Below are 10,219 nucleotides of genomic sequence, written 5' to 3'. Positions count from 1 at the left end.
AAGAAGACAAAAATGTTCTTCGCATTCTAACAGAAAAATAGTCTCATTATTTTTGGCTAGCAAAGCAGCTAATGTGAGCAATCAATTCTACCTCTAAATCAGTGGTTCTCAACCTTTGTTCAGTGATGTACCCCCTGTGAACATTTTTTTAATTCAAGTACCCCCTAATAAGAACAAAGCATTTTTGTTTGAAAAAAGAGATAAAGAAGTAAAATACAGCACTATGTCATCAGTTTCTGATTTGTTAAATTGTATAACAGTGCAAAATATTGCTCATTTGTAGAGTTTTTTTCTTGAACTATTTGGAAAAAAAAGATATAAAAATAATTAAAAACTTGTTGAAAAATAAACAAGTGATTCAATTATAAACAAATATTTCAACACATAGAAGTAATCATCAACTTAAAGTGCCCTCTTTGGGGATTGTAATAGAGATCCATCTGGATTCATGAACTTAATTCTAAACATTTCTTCACAAAAAAATAAATCTTTAACATCAATATTTATGGAACATGTCCACAGAAAAAATCTAGCTGTCAACACTGAATATTGCATTTCTTTTCACAGTTTACGAACTTACATTCATATTATGTTGAATTATTATTCCTTAAATATATTTACAAAGGATTTTTGAATTGTTGCTATTTTTACAATTTGTTTTAAAAATCTCACGTACCTCTTGGCATACCTTCAAGTACCCCCATGGGTACGCGTACCCCCATTTGAGAACCACTGCTCTAAATCACTTTAAAATGTATTCAAAAACCGCTAAAAATACTTTCTTTCCGTAGCACGTATAATATCCAAGCTGTAGCGACATTATTATTGTAAGAGTGAACACTGAGGTACTCTTATTCAAGCCTACTAACATGTCGGCATACAATGGTATTAGCCGTGAAAGCTAACTACGGCAAGAGATAAGCTAGCTTCTACATCAACACGAAACGCGTATGAGATTTATTAAGACACAACACTGCCATAGGACACCAATTTGTACTGGGTGAAAATATGAACAAACTTACTGCAGTAGCTGTATAGTAGTATCCCACATTTCATGTTTTGTTTGTACAAAGCTAGACGGACTGTGTCTGTGCTGCATGTATTATGACCAATAGTATAGTGACTTACTCGATGGACAGTTGTCCGTTTCATCCAGCTGGGCTTCATTAATTCGGCATAACTTGGCTCAAAAGTCCAGATTTGCAGCGTGAAGACGACTTCCGTCAGCTCCGACCAGTAGTTTATCCTCCGTATATTTACTTTCAAAAAGATAAGGCTGTGAATCCTCATTTTTCCTCAAAATAGTTGTCTTCGTTGTCTGTTATTAGCAAGTCTGCCGTGTTTGGAAAATTCCGGAAGTAGGAACAAACTTGTTGCAGGAAGTCCGAATTGTGCTGCTATGGAAACGGAAATCAATGCGCGAAGAATTAGTTCCGGCTGTGCATAAAATGACCAAAATACGGCAAATATTTGAAATATTGCATATTGTTATGAACACACACACACACACACACACACACACACACATATATATATATATATATATATATATATATATATATATATATATATGTATATATATATATATATATGTATATATATATACACATATACATATACATATATATGTATATATATATATATACACATTTACATATACATATATATATATATATATATATATATATATATATATATATATATATATATATACATACGACTTGCAGTGTGTATGTATAGTGGGGCAAAAAGTATTTAGTCAGCCACCGATTGTGCAAGTTCTCCCACTTAAAATGATGACAGAGGTCTGTAATTTTCATCATAGGTACACTTCAACTGTGAGAGACAAAATGTGAAAAAAAAATCCAGGAATTCACATTGTAGGAATTTCAAAGAATTTATTTGTAAATTATGGTGGAAAATAAGTATTTGGTCAACCATTCAAAGCTCTTGCTGATGAAAGGAGGTTTTGGCTCAAAATCTCACGATACATGGCCCCATTCATTCTTTCTTTAACACGGATCAATCGTCCTGTCCCCTTAGCAGAAAAACAGCCCCAAAGCATGATGTTTCCACCCCATGCTTCACAGTAGGTATGGTGTTCTTGGGATGCAACTCAGTATTCTTCTTCTTCCAAACACGACGAGTTGAGTTTACATCAAAAAGTTATATTTTGGTTTCATCTGACCACATGACATTCTCCCAATCCTCTGCTGTATCATCCATGTATCCATTTTGGTATAAACTCAACTTGTCGTGTTTGGAGGAAGAAGAATACTGAGTTGCATCCCAAGAACACCACACCTACTGTGAAGCATGGGGGTGGAAACATCATGCTTTGGGGCTGTTTTTCTGCTTAGGGGGACAGGACGATTGATCCGTGTTAAGGAAAGAATGAATGGGGCCATGTATCGTGAGATTTTGAGCCAAAACATCCTTCCATCAGTGAGAGCTTTGAATGGTTGACCAAATACTTATTTTCACCGTAATTTACAAATGAACTCTTTAAAATTCCTACAATGTGAATTCCTGGATTTTTTTTCACATTCTGTCTCTCACAGTTGAAGTGTACCTATGATGAAAATTACAGACCTCTGTCATCATTTTAAGTGGGAGAAGTTGCACAATCGGTGGCTGACTAAATACTTTTTTGCCCCACTGTAAAACGTTGATGGAGGGTTTTGAAGTTGTTTTAGAACAGAGGTGTCAAAGTCATTTTCACCGAAGGCCGTATCGCAGTTATGTTTTGCCCCAGAGGGCCATTTCTAACAGTGAATACTATTATTACACCAATTTTTGTATGTATTTTGTAAGTAGATTTTTTTTTCACTAAAATGTAAAAATATATATATATAGTAAGTTGCAAAAATGTCACCTCAAAATTTAGTGTATAGTACTGTACATGGAAAAGCACTACTGCTGTTTTTATATTAAAAAAAAGGCCGTTGTCAGAATTTTACTGTAAAATTTAGATTTTTTTTTTTTTTACTTCAAATAAAAAAAATGCAATTTTACTGTAAAAAGCTTTCGAGGGCCAAATAAAATGAATTTGTGGGCCACATCTGGAACCTTGAGTTTGACACCTGTGTTTTAATGTATTGTAAATATTGAATAAATGCAATCGAAAGTTTTTTAAAACTATAAAGTCCGCCCTGAGATGGGTAGGTCGTGAGTTCAAACCCCGGCCGAGTCATACCAAAGACTGTAAAAATGGGACCCATTACCTCCCTGCTTGGCATTAAGGGATGGAATTGGGGGTTAAATCACCAAAAATGATTCCCGAGCGTGGCACCGCTGCTGCCCACTGCTCCCCTCACCTCCCAGGGGGTGACCAAGGGTGATGGGTCAAATGCAGAGAATAATTTCGCCACACCTAGTGTGTGTGTGACAATCATTGGTACTTTAACTTGAACTTTAATATAAAAAAAATATATGGTAAGTTGTAAAAATTTCACCTCAAAATTTAGTGTATACTACTGTAAATGGAAAAGCACTACTGCTGTTTTTATGTTAAAAAAAAAGCAGCTCAGTTTCCAGAATTTCACTGGAAAATTTACGTTTGTTTTTTTACTGTAAATAAAACAACTGCAATTTTACAGTAAAAGGCTTTCGAGGGGCCGAATAAAATGAAGTGGCGGTCCACAGCTGGCCCCCTGGCCTTCTGTTTGACACAGCATATATATATATATTTATATATATATGTGTATATATATATATATACATGTATATATATACTGTATATATATATATATATATATACTGTATATATATATACATATACATATATATATATATATACACATATATATATATATACACATATATATATATATATATATATATACAGTACAGGCCAAAAATTTGGACACACCTTCTATGCGTTTTCTTTATTTTCATGACTATTTACACTGTAGATTGTCACTGAAGGCATCAAAACTATGATTGAACACAGCTTAAGTTATGTACTTAACCTTAACAAAAAAAGGTGAAATAACAGAAAATATGTTTTATATTTGAGTTCCTTCAAAATAGCCACTCTTTGCTCTGATTACTGCTTTGCACACTCTTGGCATTCTCTCGATGAGCTTTAAGAGGTAGTAACCTGAAATGGTTTTGATGCCTTCAGTGACAATCTACAATGTAACTAGTCATGAAAATAAAGAAAACCCATTGAAATGAGATGGTGTGTCAGGAAGTGTTTTAATGTAAATTAATTGAACGGACTTCTTGCGGTAATTTGAATGAATTGTTCTTTGGGATAAAACACAAATATTAGACTACCACAAAAGTGTACATACTTAATTTTTATTCTTTATGATTCTAGTGCTCAGTGCCAACAGAAAAAAAAAGTTTTATGAATGTATCTAAAATCTGCCTTATGATTCTTATAACATATGAAATAACATGTTTTTAAAAAAGAGAGGAAACAGTGTTGGAGTTGAGGGTACTTTAATGAATGACCACCAGGATGCTTTTTATTTGACAAAGACTGAATGTGTAGCACTTCTACTTGCACCAGAGAGAAAGCGACAAGTCATACCTTAAAATATGTCAAGAAGAAGAAGCGCGATATAAGTTCAACAAAGTTAGCGTTTTACACGTCATCCTCGTGACGACGTAAACAAACAGAAGCACAGCTCAGAAATAGTTGTTTTTTAATTTACCCCACAACTAAGCGTTTGTCAGACTTTTAAAATAGCATCAAAGTTGCGTAGTAGTAGTCGTAATAGTACTTTAGTAGTAGTACTTCCATGTTAAACAATTACATTCAGGATTCTAACTAAATAAGTCACATGCATAAGGACTAGATGATGTTTTCTGTTTGTGCATGAAGAACTGCGCTATTTGTTGTCGTCGTCTTTGTTGTTGTTGTTGACCATATGTACAAGTGTGTGTGCACGGTATATTCCGGTACGTGTTTGGACTCTGCATGTGTGTTTTCAAGTCGTGTTCAGGAAAAGGTTGCAGGCCGAGTCAGGCCAAAAGCCCGACTTGACTCGTGAGAACGGTTCTGCCAAGTCGGCTTATGTCGATCTCTGCGCTTTGACTCCAGCAGGAGTTGACATTCATTAAAAAGACTCTCTCTACCTCGGCCAACTCCTCACTTTGACAGTCGTTTGCTGCGTTCCAGAAAAAAACTGGGAAATTTCAGCTCGGAAAAGGGCGACGGAATGCTGACTCGTGAAACCTATCAACAATGTCGGAGTCCCGAGAAAAAGCACTGAAAAAGAACGACAGTGAAACCCGCTTAACTCGGACTGGCCGACTGATGTCGACATAAGCGGTTGACCGGCTTGGTTTGACGGTGAAGATGGCACTATCGACATGATAGGTTTTATCGGTATAATCTATAACCCCCGGTGGTTGCTTAGGTATTTCCTCGCTGTTTTTTTTTTTTCTTCTTCTGGAAAGCAGAATACGTGTCAGGGGAAGGAAAGGAAGACGGCGCAGAAGTTGCCCTCGGATATGTGAATTGATTTTGAGTGAGTTATCTCCTTGCAGGGCGATTAGGAGAAAATAAATGAGCTTTAAGACAATCTCAGCAAAAGTACCTCAAGCATGCTGTATTAAAAAACTAAACTTATCACACACACGCACGCGTTCACGCACACACACACGCCACATTCCAACAAATCTGGAACATCCATACTCACTTAAATATTCATTATACCATCTGTTGCTGGCAAGCTCAGTTATTATTAGTATTATTTACATATTACAATACCACATGTGCCGTGGGGTACGTGGTTGAGGTCATCACTGTGCTTCCATTCCAACGACGACAGCTCCCCCTTTCTCAAAAAAAGTGCATTCTAGTTTCTCCTACGTACTTTATACAAGAATCGAACAATTCACCGACGTTACCTAATATATATATTTTTCATAATCATGTCTTTGCTGTCTAACAATCATATATATATATATATATATATATATATATATATGTATATATATACATATAAAATATATATAAAAAAAGAAAGAGTATTGGGACTAGACCGAAAGGAGAAAAGGATACAATTGTGATACATTTGGAAGAATACATTTGCGTATATTTATCAGTGATAATGAATTAATTTGTCTCAATCAGTCAAAGTAATAATAAGTCTACATAAAAGTTGTGTATTTTTGAGGAAAATGTCACAAATTTAAAGGAAAAAATGTGTTTGGGATACTATTTTCCAAAAAATAAAATAAAAGAGTATTGGGACTACGCTGAAAGGAGAAAAGGGATACAATTGTGATACATTTTGAAGAATAAACTTTTGTATATTTATCAGTGATAATGAATTAATTTGTCTCGATCAGTCAAAGTAATAATAAGTCTACATAAAAGTTGTGTATTTTTGAGAAAAATGTCACATATTTTAAGGAAAAAAAGGTGTTTCAGATAGTATTTTCTAAAATAAATAAATAAATAAATAAATAAAAAAGAAGGAGTATTGGGACTACACTGAAAGGAGAAAAGGGATACAATTGTGATACATTTGGAAGAATTAACTTTTGTATATTTATCAGTGATAACGAATTAATTTGTCTCGATCAGTCAAAGTAATAATAAGTCGACATAAAAGTTGTGTATTTTTAAGGATAATGTCACAAATTTAAACGAAAAAAATTTGTTTCAGATAGTATTTTCGAAAAAAATAAAAATAAAGAGTATTGGGACTAAACTGAAAGGAGAAAAAGGATACAATTGTGATACATTTGGAAGAATAAACTTGCGTGTATTTATCTGTGATAATGAATTAATTTGTCTCAATCAGTCAAAGTAATAATAAGTCTACATAAAAGTTGTGTATTTTTGAGAAAAATGTCACATATTTTAAGGAAAAAAAGGTGTTTAGGATACTATTTTCTATAAAAAAAAAAAAAAGTTTCCCCCCTGAAATGTAGCTCTCTTATTTACAACCCTAATTCTCGTAGTGCAATATTTGTTTTCCCCTTTTTCGGCATAGCACCAATACTCCATCCTAGCATTCAAATATTTTCACTCGCATGTGTTTCCTTTTTCCTGCTGCAAATGAGCAAAGAAGCGCTTTGCCGCAGCTTGGAAACAAGGTTGCTACATTTGGTGCACAGATGACATCAAAACAGCGTTTTGGGCTGCTTTACAGCAATAATCTGATGCGTCCAGTGCCAAAACATCATCACTTCAACAGGAACACCTGCACAATTCTTACTTGGTGTAGGAATACTATTAGAACAAACACCGCAAATTTAATAGGACTTTTGCATTGCTGCTCCGGCCCTAATTATAATAATAATAATAACGATGCATTTTACTATCATTAATAACAACACAGTGGAACCCGTTAACGTCGTCGACGCCCCTCGGACAAACCATGACATCTTGCTTTGCACTGAACAGGAAGTCTCCTTTTAATGCGGATAGTAATTTTACATGCCGCTTAGCAATTGCAGTATCCACTGCACTATGAAATAACATGTTTTCCCAGATTGCGTAAGGCGATTTACGTTCCTGGGCGCAAGCAAAAAGGCAAGTTGACTTAAGCGTAACGCGCACGTGTGTCTTAAGATGCTATGCAGGAGTCCGACTGATTCCCTGTGAGTTCTGGAACCATCTTTAGATAACGCCAACGGCTAGTTATTGCCAAGCCTTAGGCTTAAGGAACCCTTAGTTTCTCAAATGCATACACGAACGGGCCTTTACGTCAGGGGTGTCCAGACCTTTAGCCCTGGGGGCCGCATTGGGCTGAAAAAAATTGGTGGAGGGCCGAAAGTCGATTCAAATTAATGTAAAGTAACTATGTATGTATGTAAGTCTATATATACATTTATTTTTTCACCATATAAATATATACATGTATGTGTGTGTGTGTACATATATTAATATAATCTATAAATAATTATTAATTATTAAAATTGGATATTAAGAGTGTGTGAAAGTTGGACTCTACCTTGTTTACGTCTGTGACAACCTCCTTAAAGTTTTGTAATTAATCAGAAATATCAAGCAGCTAAAATGCACCGAACATGTATAAGAGTGGAGAAAGTGTTTGGCATTTTTCTCATCATGCTTTGCAATGGATTCAAATTGTCTTATAGTGCATGGACGTGTTTTATAATGTCTACAAATTGTGTTATGTGTGACAATGTTTATTGGCATTCTGTGTTGGTTTGACTGTATTTTTATTTGCACCATGACTAGAGAAGGTTGTTTGCATATATATCTTATAAATAAAAATTGTGTTCCTTTAAAAGCATGGTACGTGGTTATAGACCTGAAATACTAATTTTGTCGACAAGGTTTTGACAAAGCTGCATATAATTAGATTTTTAAAATTAATTAAAATGTCCCTGCGGGCAGGCTCGTGGGCCAATTTGAGGACGGCAGCGAACACCACATGCCCCGCGAGCCGTAGTGTGGGCACCCCTGTTTTACAGGGTCGTAATGCAGTCGAATTCTATACCATGAATCTAACGACTGAGATGACATCATATCAGACTATAAGAATGTTGTCCAGCTGCACCAGATATCATTTGGCTAAATCCTCCACAGGATTCTTCAATAATCTTTGCTCGACGATCATCACCGACGCCATCCGCGATCCATCACACACCCATGCCATACTTCTACCCAGGACAAGGAGGCAGGCCTGAGACAACACAGTAATAAGGACCTCGACGTAAACTCACCCAATTTTTCATAGAAATTAGTTTTTATGTCGACAAAAGCAGTCAACCGTGTATGTGAACTTAAAAGGGCACTTTTTTTTCGTGATTAAAAAGAACGCGGTGGACCGGAATTTGATGAATTGGTCGACATAGATGGGCTGTTTTAAGCGGATTCCACTGTAACAAAACATTTTAAATTCCATACCAAAATAATAACATAACCAAAGACATAAAATGTATTAATATAATTATGTTGTATTAGGACATTGGATTGAGCAGGTGTACCTAATGAAGTGCTTAGTTATTAACCAGAAAATTCAAGTTAAGTAAATTTTTTGTTGTTGTCGTTTTTAATATAATAGCAAAAAAAGTATTATTTCCTGTAATACTTTCTGTTGATTATTCATATTATATTTAATGTTGCATTTTCACTGACTTGGCACCACTTTTTTGTCATTCAAGTTTTTTTCACCCGGAAAATTCAATTTAGATCCTAATATTAGCATTCGTGTAAGCGCGAGGGTTTAAGAACCAGAACCAGGCCTTACTGAACGAATGGTTTGGTACCGCTTTGAAGGAGCGAGGAGTAACTCGGTCACACTCGATAGTGGGGAAAAGAGGAAGCAAGAGGTGGATGAGGGGTCTAGACAGGTAGTGGTGAAACGCAAGAGGCTCAAAACTCAATCTTGCAGGCCGGGAAAGACTCGTCCTGCATGACAACGGTGCTGCTGGAGGCCAGGACCATGATGTTCAGGTCCTGCTGCCTCTCGTGGGTCTGCTGGTACCATTCTCTGGTCACTTCTGTGTCATGAGTTGGGATCAGCGTTACCTGCCAGGCACGGAAAGAAGAAGAAGATGAATGTTTCAAAATATTAATGACTATAACAGACATACTGAATGTTTTTTTTTAAATTCCACATTGTGCGTATGAGCAGAACCACATTGGGATCATGACAAGATGGACACAACAGAAAAACTGTATGGATATGACTGAATACCTGCAGGTTGGAGCCCCATTGAGATTTGCCCTCCAGCAGGGCGTCCAGGACTCCACGGCTAGGTTCCCCGCCGCTCGGGTCATTCCCGCTCACCACGTAGTACGCTGCCCGCACTCTCCGAAAGAACTCTTGGTCGACATTTTTGGCGCTGCAGTGGTTGGGCACGTAGGCCAGGTCCACATAGACTGGCGGTCCAGGAGGGACACCCGAAGTGGCTTTCTGAGGGTTGTTTCCTGAACAGACGCATACTGTTTACTTGTATTTCTTTTGTTACTCCAGGAATAACACTTAGATGTTCCTAAAACTGCACTGCAAGAACACAAAACTCTAAACACTCTAGTTTTTAAGTAAATATCAATAATACAGTCGTGGCCAAAAGTTTACATACACTCGTAAAGAATCAATCCAATCCAATCCACTTTATTTATATAGCACATTTAAACAACAATAATGTTTCCAAAGTGCTGCACAGCCATGTTAAAATCAATAGTAAAAACAATATTATACTCCAACAATGACTGAATAAAAACAAAACAAAATAAATAAATATAAAACCAATATAAAAATAAATAAGATTAAAA

General features: G+C 35.9%; 1 protein-coding gene across 1 annotated transcript in view; it reads right to left on the bottom strand.

The window, feature by feature from the left end:
- Positions 1-4,432: 4,432 nt before the first annotated feature.
- map1ab (microtubule-associated protein 1Ab) overlaps positions 4,433-10,219 on the bottom strand; it is a 77,002-nt gene continuing 71,215 nt past the window's right edge. The window contains exons 6-7 of the mRNA XM_061894547.1: positions 9,639-9,871; positions 4,433-9,469 (exon numbers count right to left, since the gene is read on the bottom strand). Coding sequence (XP_061750531.1) covers positions 9,314-9,469; positions 9,639-9,871 — 389 coding nt within the window. The 3' untranslated portion in view covers positions 4,433-9,313. The remainder of the gene's footprint in view (positions 9,470-9,638; positions 9,872-10,219) is intronic.

The sequence above is a fragment of the Nerophis ophidion genome, linkage group LG03 (genome assembly GCF_033978795.1).
Source record: "Nerophis ophidion isolate RoL-2023_Sa linkage group LG03, RoL_Noph_v1.0, whole genome shotgun sequence".
Lineage (NCBI taxonomy): Eukaryota > Metazoa > Chordata > Actinopteri > Syngnathiformes > Syngnathidae > Nerophis > Nerophis ophidion.
Note: the sequence above shows the minus strand (reverse complement) of the source record. Positions and strands in the feature narration are given on the sequence as shown.